Source organism: Microcaecilia unicolor, chromosome 14 (assembly GCF_901765095.1).
Source record: "Microcaecilia unicolor chromosome 14, aMicUni1.1, whole genome shotgun sequence".
NCBI lineage: Eukaryota > Metazoa > Chordata > Amphibia > Gymnophiona > Siphonopidae > Microcaecilia > Microcaecilia unicolor.
The window spans coordinates 11,739,955-11,761,579 of NC_044044.1; the positions used below are offsets into that span (position 1 = coordinate 11,739,955).

General features: G+C 46.2%; 1 protein-coding gene across 1 annotated transcript in view; it reads left to right on the forward strand.

Moving 5' to 3' along the window:
- Positions 1 to 426: 426 nt before the first annotated feature.
- LOC115458288 (TSC22 domain family protein 1-like) overlaps positions 427 to 21,625 on the forward strand; it is a 65,982-nt gene continuing 44,783 nt past the window's right edge. The window contains exons 1-2 of the mRNA XM_030188151.1: positions 427 to 549; positions 2,969 to 4,265. Of these exons, the coding sequence (XP_030044011.1) occupies positions 2,994 to 4,265 (1,272 nt within the window). The 5' untranslated portion in view covers positions 427 to 549; positions 2,969 to 2,993. The remainder of the gene's footprint in view (positions 550 to 2,968; positions 4,266 to 21,625) is intronic.

Below are 21,625 nucleotides of genomic sequence, written 5' to 3' on the forward strand. Positions count from 1 at the left end.
ATGTGTCTCTCTCCCCTCCCCACCTCTTCTTTTCTCTTCTCTCTCACTCGCACACACACTTTGCCTAGATATGTGTGAGTTTATCTTGTTGGGTAGACTGGATGGACCGTACGGGTCTTTTTCTGCCGTCACTTACTATGTGTGTTTGTTGTGTGTCTCTTGCTTTCTGCCTAAGTCCGTGTATATGTCTCTCTCCCCGCCCCCTTATTTATCTGTGTTCTCGTTCTGTCTGTCTGCCTGTCTCTCTGCCTAGACCTGTATATGTCTCTTTCCCCGCCCCTTTTTTTCTCTCTTTCTCTCTGCCTAGATCTGTGTATGTCTCTCCCCTCCCACGTCTCTCTATCTAGATTTATGTGTGTTTATGTCTCTCTCCCTGCCCCTTCTCTCTCTCTCTCTCTCTCTCTCTCTCTCTTTCTGTCTCTCTCTCTCTGCCTAGATCTATGTGTGTATATGTGTTTCTCTGGGTTTCCCAGTGCCCCCTTTTTTGTCAGTGCACCCTCTGCCTGGGTCTGTGTGTGCACTGGAACTTGTTCGTGAAGCAGAATAAAGGTATATTTAAAGGATTTTTGCACTTTTAATTATGCTGGTCTGTACCAGGGAGATAGGTGGATCTGCAGCACAATTCTAATAAAGATAACAAACCACCATTTGGAAGTTGCAAGAAGCGTGGAAGGCTCAGAATTTAGGGGGTGTGGTTGGATGTTGGGAAGAAGTATAGAGGAGGAGGATTGTCAGTGCATGCGTATGCGTGTGCTTAGGGAGCTGGAGGGGCTGTCCAGGCCAGGGATTTGGTGTTGGCTTGTATGTTTGAAAGATGGCAAGAGATATCAGAGTATATGGGTATTTGAGGGTGGGAAAAGTTGTCAGTGTGTGTGTTTAGGGGGGGGGGGGGCGGATTATATGTATGTTTGGAAGTGGGAGAGGGTGTCAGGGTATGTTTTTTGTTAAGTTGTATTTTGGAGTGGACAGCAATGTGTCTGTGAGGGGTGCAAAGGGATGTCAGGTAGCTTGTGTGTTTGGGTGTTGGATGAGGTGTAGTGTGTGTGTATTTGGAGGTAGTGTGTTCTTGGATAAAGAAGGGGTGTCTGTGCATGTTTATTTATTTATTACATTTGTATCCCATATTTTCCCGCATAGGCTCAATGTGGCTTACAGGTTCCGGAGAGGAGAGTACCAACTCCGGGAATATATACAGAGTGGAAAATAGAGTAACAGTAGGTGCAAGGAAGCTTATAAGGTTCCGGAAAAGAGAATACAACTCTGGGACAAATATATAGTAGCATATAGAGAGAAATAATCCCAATGAGGCTGATAAGTCTCCGGGGATGGGACTACAGCTTCTAGTGAGCAATACAGAGTAGGATAAGGGTAGAAGTACACTTAAATAGAATTTGTACAGTTTGAAGTAATAGGATTATGTGGAATGGGTATTGTTCATTTCTTAGTTCGATAGATGTGATGCATTGTTCATGAATTAGTTCAGGTCTGCTGGGTAGGCTTTCCGGAAGAGGTGAGTCTTGAGGTCTTTTCGGAATTTTAGATGGGTGTTCACAGTTCTAATGTTTCTAGGTAATGCGTTCCAGAGCTGGGTGCAAATGTAGGAAAAGCTGGATGCAAATGTTGATTTGTATTTTAGTCCTTTACAGTTTGGGTAATGCAGGTTTACAAATGTTCTTGATAATTCGATGATGTTTCTAGTTGGTAAGTCGATAAGTTCGGTCATGTAGGTTGGGGCCAGACCATGGATTGTTTTGTGGACCAGAGTGCAAATTTTGAAGGCTATTTGTTCCTTGATTGGTAGCCAGTGTAGTATTTCACTTAGGGGTTTAGCACTTTCGAATCTTGTCTTTCCGAAAATGAGTCTAGCTGCCGTGTTCTGCGCAGTCTGGAGTTTTCTTAAGATCTGTTCTTTGCATCCCGCATATACAGCGTTACAGTAGTCAACATGTGATAGTACCATTGTTTGAATTATGTTACGGAAAGTTTCCCTTGGGAAGAATTGTTTGATCCGTTTGAGTTTCCACATTGCATGGAACATTTTCTTCGTGGTGGCAGAGGCTTGGCTCTCCAGGGTTAGGTTGGTATCAATAATAATTCCAAGGATCTTCAGTTTGTCTGATATTGGGAGAGTATGTTCCGGGGTTTTTATGGATGAAGGGAGGTTTGTTTTATGGTGAGAAGAGAGAATAAGGCAGTGAGTTTTTTCCTTGTTGAGTTTGAGTTTGAATGCTGATGCCCAGGCATCCATTAAGCTGAAGGAGGAGGAAGGGGAGTTGCAGTGTGTTTTGTTGGAGATATAAGAAAGGGTGTTGGGATGTGTGGAGGGTAAGTCTGTGTTGTTGAGGGTGGAAAGGAGCATTGGAGGTGTTTGGGAAGGAATGTCTGTGTGTGTTCAGGTGTAAAAAGAAATATCAGTGTTTGTTGTAGTGTGTGCATATTTGAGACATCTAGAAATTGTGGGTATGTATTGGCGTGGTTAAAAGCTATGTCAGGATATGCTAGTTGGAAACATGTCGAGAAGCAAGGGTGTTTGGGGAGGATGAGAAGGGATATCGGGGGGTGTTTGGGGAGGATGAGAAGAGATATTGGGGGGGGTGTTTGGGGAGGATGAGAAGGGATATCGGGAGGGTGGGGAGTGATGTCCAGACTTCTGTACTTGAGTGATAGTGGGTTTCTCTGCTTTATCAGAAGAAGGTGGAGTTGAGGCATGGCACAAATTACAGGTAACTGCCCAGTCAGGAGATGGGTGGGAGGGAGCAGAGTGATGTCTTGTAATTTGAAGCAACAGACCAGAAGAACAGCATATATCAAGGAGTTGAAACTGTTTACAGAGCATTTATTCACCCATGCACAACCCGGTCTCCTCACTTAAGACTGAAACCAGTCATTTAGTTAACATTTAATTAAAAATGAAGGTCTGCTACGGTGCACTCATTAGTTCCATCTGTTCTCTCTCTTCCTTTTCAAGCTCTAATTTTAGGAAAAAGATAAATATGAGTGGTGGGAAGAAGAAGAGTGGGTTCCAGATCACCAGCGTGACCTCTGACTACAATCAAGGAGGAAGTGAGGGCAGAAAAGAAACCCTCAGCAGTGATGGGGGCATCTCCAATTTACCCCACCTGACCAATGGAGGCCAGACTTACCCTAGCAAGTCTCCCCATAGCTCCCCACCACTCTCCTCCAGTGCACACCCTTTGGTCAGCAGAGAAGATGGTGAGGTCTACGCTACTGATGAAGCCAAATCAGGCTCAATGATGGGGCCTTCTCCAATTTCTTCCTCTTCCAGCTCAGAAATACCAAAGATCCTTCCCCCTGCTTCAACTCATCTTCAGGCTATGCAAGTACCCAGTAGAGGCCCATCTCCTAGTTCCATTGTGGCTGATATGCTAAACAGTCAACAAGCACTGGCCAGTGGAAACACTTCAGCCACTGACATTAAGCCTAGTGGCCCTGGCGGGGCAGTTCCCCAAAATGGACCCATGCCACCCACCCCAAATTCCCCTATGGGTCACCAAGGCCCCATGGCTTCCTGCAGTTCTCGGTTCAGGGTGGTAAAACTGGATCAAGGATCAGGAGAACCTTACAAAAGGGGCCGGTGGACCTGTGTAGATTTCTATGACCGGGATGTAGACAGCCACAACATCAGCAAGATTCTGGATAGTATGCGACATGCTCATTCCTTGGACTCCCAACTGGAGGTGTCCAGCCTCTGCCTTAAGCCTGTGACTCAGTTTTCCCTTCAGGGACAGGGCAAGGGCCATGGCCCAACTTTTGTCCACTCTCAGGGGACATCCCACCTAGTACTTCAGAATGCCAGTCTAAATGTATCCAACCATCACCACCGCCAACAACATGCAAGATCACTCAGTGGCATACCACTGATCAGTCTGGAACGAGGACAGGGAGATGCCTCACTGAGGAGTCCCGTCAATGCAATATCTCCATCAGCAGAGGCTCCTTATCCCATCTTGCCACATTCTCCATCATTAGGTCCACAATGGAATAATGTGGCAAAAGGGTCTCTCCTGTCCAGCTTGGGCCAAGAGGTCCGTGGTCTGTCAGTCTGTGACTCTAGAACACTGGGAATGGCGGGGACTAAAGAGCAGCAGCAGCTCAGGAGTCACCTGGTATGTGGTTCCACTAGCCATGGCTCTCAGAGGTTGCAGACCTTGCCTATTGTTGTGGTAGATGAACCTGGATCTACTCACCTGAAGTCAAAGAGCATGATTCAGCTGACAGAGAGGGAGGCGGACGAGAGGCAGAAGGTAAGGCCTTATTAAAGTCACTCTCTCACAGGCAAGTGATTTAGAGTTAGAAGGAGGAAAGGTGGATTCTAGAAATCATCTGATCTGCACTTAACATTGTCTTGTCAAGATGGACCTGTACCTGATACATCACATGGTTGACAGGTCCCTTCCCCAAGCAGTTAAAGGGAAATCTCAGCTTTAAGGATTCTGAAGCTGACGTTTGGGTTTACCCCATTGCATGCAGGGATTTGTAGTCTTGCTTTTCTTAAGAACTTCAGTAGAGAAATCAGAACTACATGTCCCTTAATGCAGTAGGGGAAATCCAAGGCCGAATCAACCCTGTCAGGCAAATCAGAAGCCATTTACTGTTAGTCCTGGATTTACCCCATTGCATGCAGGGACTTGTAGTTCTGATTTCCCAATTGTATTCCCTAAGAAAAACAAAGACTACAAGGTCCTGCGTGCAATGGAGTAAACCCAAGACTGGATCAACTCTGTTGGGCAAATCTGGATCCTATTGGCAACCCTAGGTTTGTGGTGTAGATGAGCTAGCAGGAGGCCCAGAGATGGCTTTCTAGCTGTGAAGGAGAGATGTGGGCCTAAGACATCACAACACAGACAGGGATAAATACTAGGGCACCGTTTCTCAACTTTCTCCTGGAGACACACCTAGCCAATCAAGTTCTCAGGATTAACAGAATGAATATGCATGAGATAGATTTGCAAATATCATGTCTCCAGTATATTTAAATTCATCTCGTGCATATTCGTTGTGGTAATCCTGAAAACCTGAGTGGCCAGGAGAGGATGGAGAAGCATTAGTCTTTAATATTCAGAAATGGCTTCCTGAGGACTGTTACCTTTTCTATGAAGCCAGGGAACCCCAAGAAACCATGTGACCAGGAATGGTTACAGGAGGAGGAGCAACATGGGAACTATAAATGGCATTTAACATGTCATTTCGTGTCATTTTCTGCCCAAAATAACAGTAAAACAACCCCCCCCCCCTTTTGGACCTTTTTTCCATGTAGTTTTACTAGGGCGTATCCTTCTGAAAGTGGCACATTACCAACAATGCTGCTCCTGTAACAAAAATAATTGAAGAAAAACATGTAAAATAACACAGAAGTGACACGGGAAGTGACAGGAAACCAAACTTGTTGAGCTGCACATGCCTAGCAAGTACAGCTTCATTTATAACATTTGGTTCTGCTTCTGTAGGACCCTCTACTCACCCCAACCCTGACGTATCTTCATCTTTTACAAGGACATCTAAACTTGATAAGGAACTTCCTGAGAAATGGAGTCAGGCCAGCTCAGCAGTGTTTGGTGCTCTGGGCGGGAGTCATCAAACCACCCCTCCCTGGCTGGTCCCTGCCCCTAGTCTTTGCAGTGGACTTAGAGGGGGGTGAGTGAGGTGCATGCAGGCTTTCTTTGCTCCCCTCCAGATTGGTGAGGGGCAGGTGGGCTGGACTTGCTTCTCTCTCTCTCTCTCCTCCCTTCCCAGCACTACTCAGTTATAGGAATGGATCAGAGCTGCAACAGATCTGGCATGGTGCACCCAAGCACTGCCAGGTCTGTACTATTGCAGAGGCCAAGTTACCCAGTTCCAGGCTAGAGATTTTGGAATAGTCCTGGTGAACTTACATCCCAAAGCAGTGTGGAATTTGTAGTGTCTGATTCCGCTCATTGGAATCAATGCTGCACGTCCCAAAATGCACCAGGATGGGGTGGTCAGAAATCCAAGACTGACCCAAAAATCTCCAGCCTGGAACTGGGTAACTTGGTATCTCTGCTATTGGCCATACAGTCATTCGCTTGAGGGGGAGGGTGGACACAGACGTACCCCATTTTTTTCTCCAGGCAGAGGGTAAGTTTCTCTCCCTTGAAGAAGGCTCTTTTTCTGGCAGGAAGTGGCTTCTTCTGGGGCTCTGTCGCCCCCATCTGGTAGTGGCTGACTGCCCTTTTCTCCCTTCCCCTAAAGCCAGTGCTCAAAAGCTCTTATAACCAGTCTCTCCAGGACTCTTGGGGAGCTGTAAAAAAAAATGTTCTTATAAAAGGAATTACTTCCACAAGAAGGGACATGCTTGGGGACTATGAGAAGATGTTCTACACGGATTAAGTAGCTAATTATTATTATCATCTAGCTTTAATTACACATATTTCCAAGACAATTTACTTTCAGATACAGTGGGTATTTCCCAGCCCTAGAGGGCTAAATTTATTAGGTATTAACTTAGTAACACATGTTAATGCAAGTTATGTGCGTTAGATTAGTAAATAAAACCCACAGAGATGAATGAGGTTTCCATTAAATAACATGCATTAAATTGTGTTAGTTTGTACCAGAAGCCATAGAAAGTGGTGTTATTTGCCCAGGGTCACAAAGAGCAGTCTGATTTGAGCACTAACTTCCTTGATTGCTGTAAAGCCCTAGGCTACTCCTCTGTTCAGTATTTCCCAGTGCATTTTTTTCTAGCAGAAAAGGTGCCCGTACTCAAATGCCAGGCCACCCTTCAGGGGTGGGGTGATCACTGAGGGACCCACCCCACAATAGCCAGGCCCCCTGCAACCAGTCACAGAATCTATGACAAGGCGGAATTGGTGTGTAGAGCCTGAGCTCTTTCATTAAAACTCGGGGACCATGGGTCAATTTTAGCAGACAATGGAAAAGGTGCCTGTACTCAGTACCCCCAAGTACCCCCTCAAAAAAAGCCCTGGTATTTCCACTCACTTAGTGTACAGTCTTAAACCCTGTTAATATTCAGTTGAGGGAACCTGGTACTGCTATTAAAGGGAAGTGATTGGTTACATGCACACTTCTTCCCTGACCGTTTTCAAATATTCATGTCCTGTCATTTCTTTCACACAAGTGAACACATGGTCTCCACTCGTTGCCTTTCTTCACAGCGATCTGGCATTGCAGCGTCTAAGGGGATGCTGTGGTTTCCTCTTTCTGCCTTGCCAGCACAGGCAGAGATGAGGGGTTGAGGAGGATACAGCCAGCAATATGCACATCACTGTGTACAAACACCACACAGCAAGACATCAGCAGAGTTTGTCACTCTGGCAGGGAAAATTCTTTCATCTACGCTGACCCTGAATTTAGCAGGTGCACTAAAGTATCCTTATTGATGATTAGCTGTGGGCTGAAATCTAGGGAAGCCAGGATTCGAATCCCACTGACCTAACATCTCTCACTTTGAGCAAGTCACGTCATCCTCCATTGCCTCAATTATAGCTTTAATCTCTAAATCCGCTTGGGCAAAGAAATGCCTACTGCACCTGAATCATAACCCACCTTGGTTTGGAAAGGCAAATAATCAAAACCTGCATGAGTTGAAGAAAATGTTTCCACAACTCTCTCCTCAAGGTAATGACCTCCAGTGGGTTTGTTATGCATCTACCATGCCAGGATTGAATCCCATTCATAAGCCAGAGTATGATCTCCAGTCTCTTCACTCTACTGCTAGTGCTGTTCTTATGTTTCAACAGTTTTTTTTTTATTGATGACAGTACCAACAGTAAAGGCAAATAATGTGTGGAATATACAGAAAATCAATGAGCTAATACATGCCTAAAAATAGCTGACATATAAGTTTGTAAGTACATAAGTATTGCAATACTGAGACAAACCAAAGGTCCATCAAGCCCAGCATCCTGTTTCCAACAGTGGCCAATCCAGGTCACAAATACCTGGCAAGATCCCGAAAAAGTACAAAACATTTTATGCTGCTTATCCCAGAAATAAGCAGTGGATTTTCCCCAAGTCCATTTTGATAATGGTCTATGAAAATCTCCTTTAGGAAGCCATCCAAACCTTTTTTTAAATCCTGCTAAGCTAACTGCTTTTACCACAGTCTCTGGCAACTAATTTCAGAGTTTAATTGCATGTTGAGTGAAGATATATTTTCTCCGATTCATTTTAAATTTACTACTTTGTAGCTTCATTGCGTGCCCTCTAGTCCTAGTATTTTTGGAAAGAGTAAACAAGCGATTCACATCTACCAGTTCCACTCCACTCATTATTTTAGAGACCTCTATCATATCTCCCCTCAGCCACCTTTTCTCCAAGCTGAAAAGCCCTAGCCGCTTTAGCCTTTCCTCATAGGAAAGTCGTCCCATCCCTTTATCATTTTTGGCGCCCGTCTCTGCACCTTTTCTAATTCCACTATATCTTTTTTGAGATGCGGTGACCAGAATTGAACACAATATTCGAGGTGCAGTCGCACCATGGAGCGATACAAAGGCATTGTAACGTCCTCATTTTTGTTTTCCATTCCTTTCCTAATAATACCTAATATTGTGTTTGCTTTCTTAGCTGCTGCTGCCGCCGCCACACACTAAGCAGAGGGTTTCAACATATGATCAACGAGGAAGCCTAGATTCCTTTCCTGGTTGGCGACTCCTAATTTGGAACCTTGCATTATGTAGCTATAATTCGGGTTCCTCTTTCCCACATGCATCACTTTGCACTTGCTCACGTTAAATGTCATCTGCCATTTAGACGCCCAGTCAACCAGTCTCGTAAGGTCCTCTTGTAATTTTTCACAATCCTCTTGTGATTTAACAACTGTTTGTAATCTTTATGTGCAACATCTGGCTACCCACTCAACCTCCCCCAAACCCCCCCCTATATCCCCTCAAATCCCCATAGTAAAACCTAGCAAGGACCGTTGACCAGGATCTGGGGCTTTGAAAGACCCCAGCCAAACCATCTGCCAAGAACTATCCCAAAAATCCCTCCTCCTCACTCAATGAATCCCCATAAACCCCCTCCCAACCCCCTCCCCTTTTGATAGGTAGGTGCACTGAGTAGTATCTACCACCTAGTACTAAATGGTTCAAAACATGACTATGAGCCTTGTGAGAAATTGTATGTAGATATGGCTCCCAAATGAGCATGTGTTTTTTGTCTCCTAGGTGACCTCGGACACCATAAGATTCCCACATCATTAGCTCATGTAATTTATTACGCCAGTGCCAGAAATTTGGTGCGTGATCTCCCAGCCAGTGATTGAGAATGCATTTTTCTCCGAGGACAGGCAGGTTGCTTGTTCTCACAAGTGGGTCGACGTCCGCGTCGGCCCAGGAAGCGGCAAAATTTTTCCAGCAAAAATATAAAACTTTGCCAGAGTCTTCTGGCATGCGAGCACATGCATGGATGACTTCCCACCCGTCGCGAGCGTGTCTCCTCAGTTCTTTTTTGTCCAGACGAGGTGACAGCATTTTTTTCTGCTCTCCTCGTTTTTTGGCCCAGGAACAAGAGTCTGACGATTTTTTTCTCTATTTTTTCTTTTTCTTTTTAATTTTTTACTCCTGTAGTTTCCTTTAGTGTTTTTTGGCCTATTTTTAAGTTTACTTTCTTTTCCACACGGCCAGCCTTTAGGCCGTGCGGTCGTTTTTCCCCCTTTTTGTGCCCTTCACTTTTTTGGCACAATCGTGTCATTTGATTTCGCCGAAGCCGTTTTTCCTTTTCGTGTCATCGAGGACACCCAGTGGCTTCAAACATTGTACTTGGTGCAACTGGACCATCTCAGGTACCGATACCCATGCCTGGTGTATCCAGTGCCTTGGGCCCGACCATAGCCCAGCCGCTTGTAGTCTGTGTCTTCGTATGAAGAAACGGACTCAAGCGTCTCGAGAAGCCCAGTGAGAAAAGCTTTTTGGGGCTCAGTCTGGTCCCTTGACGTCGACAACGACTTCGGTACCAAGGTCAGCGGCGTCGACGTGGAGAGGAGCATCGACGTCGGAAGGAGAGGTAATGGCTGCCCCAAGACCAACTCATGCTGGGAGCAGTGAAGCGTCAAGTGGGTCTCCACCTGCCTCGAGGCCTCCTTTTATGCAGGCCCCCCAGGATCAACCTTCGTCGGACCCGGCCCTGAGGATACGTGAGAATTCCATGTCCTCATCGGTACCGAGGAGTCTCGATGATGGGCGTTGAGCGAAGGCTAAGAAGCACCGTCATCGTTCTCCTTCGACACACGGTGCTGGGAGCTCCGGGGCGTCAAGAGAGTTAGCACCCAAGAAGCGTTGGTGTCGAGAGGTCCGCTCCCCCTCTATACAGGAGGTGCCGATGCGTCACTCTCTTGGCAGCCCGATACCTCCTTCCGAGCCTCGACAGATTCTGCAACCGGCTGCTCCACCGACCCTGCAGCCTTCACCGATGGCGGCTCTCGACGAACGCATCCGGGCCCTGCTTCCAGAGTATTTTACCCACGGTTTCTGAGGGCTTTTTCTTCATTTTTTGTACAAGCACACAAGTTGTCACTAGAGCTTTATTTCTTTGAATGTAGTGACAGCAGCTGGCCTTACGGAGTTTAAGGGGGGTTTGGACAGATTCCTGAAGGAAAAGTCCATTGAACATTATTAAAAAAAAAATTGGGGGGGGTGGGGGTTGCCGGGTTCTTGAAGCCTGGATTGGCCGCTGTCGGAGACAGGATGCTGGGCTTGATGGACTCCCCCACTCACACCACTCTCCCACTCGCACCAGCCCCCCACCACTCACACCGCCGCTCCCACCCTCCCTTACCTTTCTGTCTTTGCTTCCAAGGGAGGGCCCAGGTCTGACTTCCTGCGTGCCTGCTCCCACGGTCTGGCCTCCTGCTCCTGTCCGTGCTGGGAGTCAGGACCCAGATGATTGCATTAACGCGATATCGCGCTAATGCAATCATCTGGGTCCTGGGCAGCACGCAGGAGCAGGGGTGGACTGACCCAGGAGCAGGCAGCAAGAAGAAGCTTGCTGTTGTCGAATCCGGGCCAGAGGCCGGGCCTGGGGAATTTTGCCCCTCTTCCGCCCCCTCTCGGCGGCCCTGCCCTCGAATGAAGACAAAGGGGGTGACCAAGCACTGATTGAATATATCTGTACATTGCCACAGCTCATGCTGCAGTGAGGAAGTGCTGGATGTACATTTGCTAGTTCTGTTCTTAATAAACACATTGTACCAGGGAGAGCTGCCTTCTGGAGTTCATAGGGTGTAATATTTATTTATTTTGAGTTGATATTCTGCCATTTCATAAAAGTCTAAGGCAGAGCACATAAAGAAATATCACTCCCATAAACATACAACAGAGACAGATCACCCCACCCCCCCTCCATTTCAAATATGTTATTAAAATACTGCCACAACAAAATCTTGTTATTAATCTCTTACTGCAGTCCTTCATCTTGGATAAATGGTGTGGTAGTCTCGTTAGTCCACTTTTAAAGGTAATAAATAGAACTAAAACAGAGCAAAGAAAAAAGAAGAAAAGATTTCTGAGCTGAAGAAGAAGGGTTACCTTCGAAAGCTAATCAGAAAATGTATTTAGTCCAATAAAAAGGTATCATCTTATTATTTTTTTGTTTTGGTTTGGTTCTATTTATTATCTTTATTGCAGTCCAAAACTCTTTAACTGGCAACAGTGACAACAAATAAATCCGCCTATTTTTCGCACTATGGGGGCCTTTTACTAGGGTTACCATATTTTGGCCCCCAAAAAGGAGGACACATGCCCCACCCCCACCACACACCCACCCCACCCCCCTGTCACGCCCTCGCTTCGCTCCCTGTCTCACACCCCGTCACCTCCCTCCCCTTACTACTGCCCTGGTGGTCTAGTGACCTCTTCAGGGCAGGAAAGAGCCCCCTCTTTCCTGCCCGGAGCTCTGCCCTGCATGCATCCTTCCTGTTGCTGATCTCGGTGCCGATTCAAAATGGCCGCCAAGAGTTGAAGTCTCGCGAGGTCACTTCAACTCTCTGCGGCCATTTTGAATCGGTGCCGAGATCAGGAACACGAAGGATGCATGCAGGGCAGCGCTCCGGGCAGGAAAGAGGGGGCTCTTTCCTGCCCCGAAGGTGGAAGAGGTCACTAGACCACCAGGGCAGTAGTAAGTAAGGGGAGGGGAGGCTAGCAATCTGCCTGTTTGTCCAGATTTCTTGACAAACATGCCCGTTTGTCCAGAAATCCGGACAACTGGGCAGATTGGCAAAACCCACCCAGTTGCCCGGACATGTCCTCAAAAAGAGGACATGTCCGGGTAAATCCGGACATATGGTAACCCTACCTTTTACTAAGGTGCGTTAGCTGGTGCTAAACGCTGAGACGCCCATAGGAATACAATAGGCATCTTAGCATTTAACGCACCTTAGGAAAAGACCCCCTATGTCAGCGCAGTTGTGTTGGGTGTGAGAGCAATAAAGTTGTTATTTGGAGCTGCAGAAGGTAATGGACCAAGTCTCATGAAGCAGGGGTTTACAGTGGGGGTATCAATGTTTGTATTGTTGTTTCTTTTTTTTGCACCATTTCAATTTGTTTCCTTGTTGGTATTCAGCTTTGCAGCTTGGAGGGTGGGGGTCGCTAGTATTATTTAAATGGGATAAGAGATGTTGGGGAGATACTGTACACTGTCTACTAGCTGGTTGCGCTTCATTCTATGGTCTGTGGCCTGAGAAAGGCAAGGACAAATCAAACTCGGGTATACATATAAAGTATCACATACCATGTAAAATGAGTTTATCTTGTTGGGCAGACTGGATGGACCATTCAGGTCTTTATCTGCCGTCATTTACTATGTTACTATCTCTACCTCTCTCCCTACCTCTCCTCTCCCCCCTTTCCCTATTTTGGTGGATGGCACTCTCATTCTCCCTGTCTCATCAGCTCGTAACCTTGGGGTCATCTTTGACTCCTCTCTCTCCTTCTCTGCTCACATTCAGCAGATTGCCAAAACCTGTGGTTTCTTTCTCTATAACATCAGTAAAATCCGTCCCTTCATCTCTGAGCACTCTACCAGAACCCTTATCCACACTCTTATCACCTCTCATCTTGATTATTGTAACCTACTTCTCACCAGCCTCCCTCTCAGCCATCTCTCTCCTCTTCAATCAATCCAAAACTCTGCTGCACAACTCATTTTCCGCCAAAGTTGCTATGCCCACATTAGCCCTCTCCTTAAGTCACTTCACTGGCTCCCTATCCGTTTCCATATTCAATTCCAACTTCTCCTATTGACCTATAAGTGCATTCACTCTGCCGCTCCCCAGTACCTCTCCACTTTTGTCTCTCCCTGCGTCCCCCCTCGAGTACTCCGTAGATAAATCTCTCTTATCTTTCCCTTTCTCCTCTACTGCTAATTCAAGACTCCGTTCCTTTTATCTCGCTGCACCTGACGCCTGGAATAGACTTCCCGAGCCTGTACGTCTAGCCCCGTCTTTGGCCGTTTTCAAGTCCAAACTCAAAACTCACCTCTTTACCACTGCTTTTGACTCCTAACTCACTTGCCCTGTCCTTTATCCTCACCGCTTTATTCCCTGACCCTTAATTGTTCTGTCTGTTTTCCTGTCTTATCTAGATTATAAGCTCTTTGAGCAGGGACTGTCTTTGTGTATGGTGTACAGCGCTGCGTATGCATTGTAGCGCTATTGAAATGATAAGTAGTAGTAGGGCGGTGGGGTTGTTTGAACATCTTTGGCTTCCTGTCAACGGTCTTTAGTGTGGAGTTGTGGGGTTTACTGCGCCTCGTATTTTTTTTCTGCTTTGTGATGTTCAGAAAAACTAAGGGGTCTTTTTAATAAGGTGCGCTGAAAAATGGCCTGCGGTAGTGTAGGCAGGGGTTTTGGGCGCACACAGAATCATTTTTCAGCGCACCTGTAAAAAAGGCCTTTAAAACAAAATTTTTGCCGAAAATTGACTTGCGGCAAAATCATAATTGCCGCGCCCCCCATTTTGGGTCTGAGACATTACCGCCAGCCATTGAGCTAGCGGTAAAGTCTCATGCAGTAACGGGGCGGTAATGACCTACGCGCACCAAATGCCACTTGGCGCGCGTCCGATACGTGCGGCAGAAAATAGAACTTATTTTTCAGACATGCATATTGGTCACACGCCAGAAATGAAATTACCACAAGAGCCATGCGGTAACTCCATTTTGGTGCGAGTAGACGCTTATGGGTCTTAGTAAAAGGGCCCCTAAATAAAGAGTTACAAAACTTTAACTGAAAGCATGGCCAAATATGCGCTTGATATGCTTTTTTTAAATCAGGTCACTTTCATGCAATACAGCTGTCACTATTTCTATATTTTTGGTCAATATTTGCCTGTCTTGCTACTTGAAGATTTGTCTCTCTGTGTTACTCCTGGGGGAATTCTGCGCAGGCACTGCTATCGGCACCAGAAGAGGTGGTGCACGGTGCACATCGGGCTGTGTCTTCCTCCTCTGCCGTTTTAGACCTGACTTGCTTATTTTGAACCATGTGGGCCTCCATACATAGTTCAAATGAACATTCAGGCCTAGGATGATAGCTGAGGAGGAGGAGGACATGGGGATTTGCACTCGCTAACCTCCTCCTCCTCCTCCTCCACATGATCAGGGTAGGGAGGAAATATAGACCAAGCTGGGAGGGATAACTGATGGGTGGGGGTGTGGAAGGGGGGGCTCTGGAGCAGGCTGGAGGGAAGAGCATGCTTAGGAGTGTACCATGTGGGTGGTGGGCATAACAAGCTTGGGAGTAAAGGGAATTAGGTGGGGGTGGAGGCCCAAGAAGCCTGACAGTGTGCCATGGGGGTGAGAGGGAGCTAGTGGGTGGGGGAGAGGCAGAAAAAAGATGAGGTGGGATATATGCCTGGGGAGGAAGAAGGACAGGTGTGGGTTTGTGCATGTTGGGTAGGATAGGAGTATGTGTCGGGGAGGGGGAGAAAAACAGAGAGGTGTAGATATGTGTTTGGGTGGGGGAAACCTTGGGGATACACAGAATTAGGGGACATGCTGAGAATTAGAAGGATAGAAAAGGGGGGCAAGGAGGGAGAACTGCAGTTGGAGCTGGAGAGAGAGAGAGAGCTGGGGAGATCGGAACCTGAGAAGGGAAAAGATGGTGATGGGAGTATTTAAGGCCTAAGGGAGTAGTCAGGCCATATGTTATGGAAACTGCACAAAAAATTACAAATAACCTATGCGGAATTTTAAACTATTTTTATACAGAATTTAAAATATTTTTTGCACAGAATCCCCCACAGAGTACCATGTGTAATACAGAACAGTGGTTTGGTACTGACGCTTGTATTACCAGTGTTATTCTTGTTTTTGTTTTTTGCTGCAATGTCTGGCTTTCTTGCTTCTAGTTTTTATCAGTGAGGATGGGAATGTCTCACATGATCAGAACGTCTTCATTCTCTACAATTGTGTCAGGGTCATGAATCTAATGTTACAGCGTGCAGGAGTCATGCTGGATCTTTTCCCCCTTTTCCTTACTTACAAATGCAACCCAGACCCGCACACTAGCTCTGGCCCTGGGCCACAAATTATGTCAGTTCAGTTCAGATTAGTTTAGTTTCACATTCAGGGCCACTCTCACCTTACTCATCCATTCCAGTTTTTCCTGTAGTCGAGTTTGGGAGTGGGTCTATGGTCCGGAATAGCGATCCAGGAGTTTGGGAGACACTTGTACCCTCGTGCCAAAAGAAACGCTGTAGATACAGCTTATGCAAATTCAAGTTTATTTCTTCCAACTCTGCAACAGGCAGCAGGGGCATAACCAGACCTCATGGTGGGAGGGGGCCAGAGCCCGAGGTGGGGGGCACATTTTGGTCTGCCGCCTCACTACCCTGCCACTCCCCACTCACTGCTGCAGTAAATACCGTGGCTGGCAGGGGTCCCCCACCCCCATCAGCTGAAGCCTTGTCCGGCGCCAGCAGCTTTACCTGTCCTGCTCTGTCTTCCCTTCATGTCCTGCATGCTCCTTTTAGTGAAATTTCAGTTTCACTAAAAGGAGCGTGCTGGACGTGAGGGGAAGACAGAGCAGGGCAGGCAACGTGGCGGCGCTGGAGACCAATGCTGGACAAGGCTTCAGCTGGTGGGGGTTGGGGACCCTGCCAGCAAAACCAGGGGCCCAGAGGAAATTTGGGGGGACCCAGGCCTTCGTGGCCCCACATAGCTACGCCACTGACAGGCAGTACTTCAAATCTTTATTAAGCAGTCCAAACAGCATATAAACTCCAATTTAGATCCAGTCCTTCCTCAGGGGACCTTCTCTACCCCTTCTTCTCTCAGGTATATTTACAAGGATACTTCTTGGGCCCCAGATAGGTACATTCATACAGTTCACCTGTCCATGCCTATCCCTGGGCAGTGCTATTCTCAGTGGTTGTTTCTTCTTCTCTCAGCACAAATTTAATCTCTGTGAGCTCAGACCCTCCTCTGGCCTGACCCTCTTCCAGCAGTGAACCCTCTCTAGGGTGCTCGGGACCGAGCTCTCCCTGGCTCCAATCCACTGCTTCCATCCCAGTTGCCACTTTCAGGAGCCACAGGCCTTCCTTTACAGCCAGTGATCACATTCCACCTTAGGATTCCCCTTTACTCCTCCTGGTCTCTTGGCAGGGACAGTGGCTTAGCTACGTGGGGCCACAGGGCCTGGGCCCCCCCAAAACCCACCAGCTAAAGCGTTGTCCAGTGCCGGTCTCCAGCGTGAGACTGGTGCTGGACAACGCTTCAGCTGGGAGGGGTTGGGGACCCCCGCCAACCAAGGTATTCACTGTGGCAGTGGGTAGGGAATGGCAGGGCAGTGGGGGGTGGGCGATGTGGCAGGGGGGGGGCAGCAGACCAAAATGTGTTCCCCTACCTCAGGCTCTGGCCCCCCTCCCACCGTGAGGTCTAGCTACGCCCCTGGGCAGGGGACCATCAAGCAACCAAAGAACTGCAGGCAACCAAAGACCACCCTAAAGAGCATAACTTTAGCTTTATCTCCTTCCAAACTCCTCCCCCTCCCCCCTCCCCATCGTCACTCTTTCAAAACTACTCCCAATGGGCTGGGCCTCCTCCCACCCATGGACATCCTCCCACTCCAGCCCTCTGGCAAGGACCTCCTTCCTTCCAGGCTGTGTTGCAGGGCTGCAGGTTTCCCGCACAATTGGCAGCTTCCCGCGACCGGCTGCGGGCAATTTTTGACGGCTGCGGGTTGCAGGAAATTGGCCGGCTTTTTCGCGGCCACGTTGCGGGTTGGGCGGTTTTTTATTGGTCCAATTTGGACCAATAGAAGCCCCGCAGAGGCGGGCTGCTGACGTCGGAGGCGAAGTCAGAGGTGGGGTTAATGACGTCGGAGGCGACATCGAAGGCGGGGTTAATGACGTCAGAGGCGGCATTGGAGGCGGGGTTAATGATGTCAGAGGCGGGGTTAATGATGTTGGAGGCGGGGTTTGACTGTGCAGTTTGGGGCAGGTTTTGGGAGGGGAAATTTTTTTTCATCTGGCAACCCTGCTTCCAGGGCTCTGAAAAAAATCTATCACTAGTAATACCCATTCCATGGGGTATTACACAAAGCTTTTCAGTTTTGATTAACAGTTTCATTACCCTCCTCCTCCCACCTCATCCCACGCCTCAATATAGGGTTGTTGTTGTTTTTTTCTGCTGGGTCATTGGCTGGTTGTTGCTGTTTTTCCAGTTTCTGGGCCAGGCACAGGTAACTTGGCACTGTGCTTGGGATTCCAGCATGGCTCCTTAAGCTGGAAATTTTCAAATGCTTTCATAAACCTTTCTTTTTTGGGCTGAAACCCAAAGCTGCTGAAAAACTCTCAGGCCTTGTCAATGCCATCTACATCCTTCTTGCTTCTTCTCTCATGTCCTCATAAAAATGTTTAAAAAATGAGATGGAAGGTTAAGAGAAGGTTTAAGTGAGCCACCCAGAAGCAGTTTGGAGCTGTGGAAACTGAACTCATACGAGAAAGAAAAAGGCTGCCATTTGTGGGGGTCAAGAACTTTCTGACTAAGGTTGTGCCACTTTGTGCACTGCAGAGACTGTGTTTATAAGCCTATAATAAGCTGAATTTCTCTGTGTACCAAGTAGGGAATGTGAAGTCCACGAAATGAGCCACAGTTTTTACATTTCATTTGCTGTTCACCCTTCATGCTTGGACTAAGGTTATCAGCCCTATTTTGCATGCTGAGGTGTGTTGTAGACTTGTACGGTCTGTGCCGGGGCGGGTGGTTGGGGGGCGGGGATAGTGCTTGGCAGACTTATACGGTCTGTGCCCTGAAAAAGACAGGTACAAATCAAGGTAAGGTACACACAAAAAATGGCACATGTGAGTTTATCTTGTTGGGCAGACTGGATGGACCGTGCAGGTCTTTTTCTGCCATCATCTGCTATGTGTTGTAGCTGGCTGTGAGAGGGTTTATACAACACTTTCCCTCACCCTTAAGCAGAGTTGCTAAGGGGTCCTGATTTTTGAGAGGGAGATTTTTACTACATGCTCCCCAGCCCCGCCCCACTCTGCCTTGGTCCCGCCTATTCTACCTCATGGCTCCACCCTCTGGCACATCTCAATCCCACTGCCATTCCAGATATTTTATTTACACCAGTGACAGCAGGGATGGGTAAGAGGGAGTGTTTCAGTTCACTCTACTGCAGCCCTAGCCAACATCTATTCTCCCCAGGGACATAACCACGAGGGGGCCTTGGCCCCCCTCACTTTGAACTTAAGCCCACTCCAGAATTGTGGCAGTGGTTGAATCGCTGGCAGAGATGCCCAAGTCCCACTAGCTGAAGAGGTCCACTGCGTGAGCCCCCTACCATGCTGTTTGAGCAGTGCATCAGTCGGCAGTGTGCTTCAGCAGCCGATGCCAGACCTCCTGCATAGGCTCATTCAGGCACTTAAAAATGGAAAATAAAATAATGCCTTTTTATTGGATTAGCCTAATACCTTTTTCAATTAGCTTTCAGAGACCAAAACCTTCTGCCTCAGGTCAGGAAAATATACTGCTGTTATGGTATCTTCTCCTGACCCGAGGAAGGAGGTGCTGGTCTCTGAATAGTCAAAAAATGTATTAAAATTTGTCCAGTGTAAAGATGTCACCTTATTTTCTAGTTTGTGTTTTATTTGTATTTATTAACCTTTATTACCACAGCTACCACATTACTTTATCCTTAATTAAAAATAAAATTATTTTCTGTACCTTTGTTGTCTGGCCATTTTACTTTTTCTAATTGTACTGGTCCCAGTCTCTTGTTTCTGATTTCCTTCATCTTCTCTTAACTCATTTGCCAGGGTTTCCTATTCATTTAGATAAAAATTAGGAGTGGGAGGTGACCAAGGATACCAAAGACTGGAAGATGTATGTTCATAAAAGAAATTATCTATGGCATTGTTCCAGATTATATGCTAGATTTAGTTGATTTACCACCCAGGATCAAATCTAATACCACCCGATCTTATTCGAACCTACACTGTCCGGACTGTTTTGGCCTCAAATACAAATCCACATATGCCTCCAACTTCCCTTTCCTGGGTACTCAACTGTGGAACGCTGTACCTAAACTAGTTAAATCAACCCAAAATTATCTAAAATTTAGAAAATTATTAAAGTCCGTACTATTCAAAAAGGTTTACCCTCCAAATTCAACATAATCAGCTTAATCTCTTTGGTTTCACATAATCCAGAAACACTTGAATCTACTTTCTTTGCCATTCTACTGCTGTATATTATACCAAACTTTAATTTACTGTTTTTACTGTTTAATATGTCATTAATACTGTATTCCTGATTTAGCTTATGTAAGCCACATTGAACCTACATCCAGTGGGAAAATGTGGGATATAAATGCTTTTAAATAAATAAATATATTCATCAATCTGCTTCAGCAGCATATCTCCTTCCTACTATTCCACAGCACTTTCCCTGATAATAATGGCTCTATTACCCTAACACCAATACCAAAAAAACAATTTAATTACCAGTAGTCTCCATTCCTTTGATGATAAGGAATAGTAGCAGCATAAACTATGGACTACCTTTCACATTTCTCCCTACTACACAAATTGCAATCAGGTTTCAGACTATGCTATAGCACCGAGACTGTCCTTACTACCCTAATACCAATCTCAGAAAAGAAATTAGTATAGGGTCTAAGATCTTAATAATGCAGTTCGATATGTCTAGTCGATGTAGTAGATCATAATAGCCTACTAAACACACTAGACAACTTTGGCATATGTGGCACAGTCCATAAATGGTTTCAAGGATTCCTGAAATCAAGATCTTACAAAGTGAAAATGAAAGGAACCTTATCCTACTACTACTACTTATCATTTCTAAAGCGCTACTAGAAGTACGCAGCGCTGTACACTTGATCATGAAGAGACAGTTCCTGCTTGACAGAGTTTACAATCTAATTAGGACAGACAAACAGGACAAACAAGAGATAAGGGAATATTAAAGTGAGGATGATAAAATAAGGGTTCTGAACAAGTGAATAAGGGTTAGGAATTAAAAGCAGCATCAAAAAGGTGGGCTTTTAGCTTAGATTTGAAGACAACCAGAGATGGAGCTTGATGTACCGGCTCAGGAAGTTTATTCCAGGCATATGGTGCAGCAAGATAAAAGGAACGGAGTCTGGAGTTAGCAGTGGAGGAGAAGGGTGCAGATAAGAGAGATTTACTCAGTGAACGGAGTTCCCGGGGAGGAATGTAGGGAGAGATGAGAGTGGAGAGGTACTGAGGAGCTGCAGAGTGAATGCACTTATAGGTCAATAAGAGGAGTTTGAACTGTATGCGGAAATGGATAGGAAGCCAGTGAAGTGATTTGAGGAGAGGGCTAATATGAGCATAACGACACTGGCAGAATATTAGTCGTGCAGCAGAATTTTGAACAGATTGAAGAGGAGAGAGATGGCTAAGTGGGAGACCTGTGAGAAGCAAGTTGCAGTAGTCTAAGCGAGAGGTGATAAGAATGTGGATGAGGGTTCTGGTAGTGTGCTCAGAAAGGAAAGGGCATCCCTCAGGGCTCTCCACTATCGCCCATACTATGATGTGACCACTAGGTAACAGAAACAGCAGGATTCAAATCATTCATATTTCTGACGATGTTACCATATACATAACCATCAAAAAGAGCATTCAAGACATCTTACTAAAGGCAAAACTTGGCTTAAATTTGGTGGAAACCTGGGCCTCAGAATCCATGCTAAAGCTAAATAAAGAAAAAAAACTAAATTCATGGTCATTACCAACCTATTTGACCAAAATGACTACAACAGTTTCACAACTGACAACACTTCATTCCCCATTGACAGTAATCTGAAAATTCTAGGTATAATTATAGACAAACATTTAACATTTGATACTCAAGTTTCCTCAGAAATCACAAAATCTTTCTGGTCTCTTTGGAAACTAAAAAGGATCAGACCCTATTTCTCATCAGAAACATTCAGACCATTGGTACAATCATTAACATTATCCCAATTTGATTATTGTAATGTCATATATGCTGGCCGTTAGGAGTACCTGTTGAAAAAATTCCAAACAGCTCAAAACACTGTAGCCAGGTTCATATACAAAATCTCTTGTTTTGAAAGTGCCTCCCCTTTACTAATCAAATTACACTGGCTTCCCATCAAAGCGAGAATCAC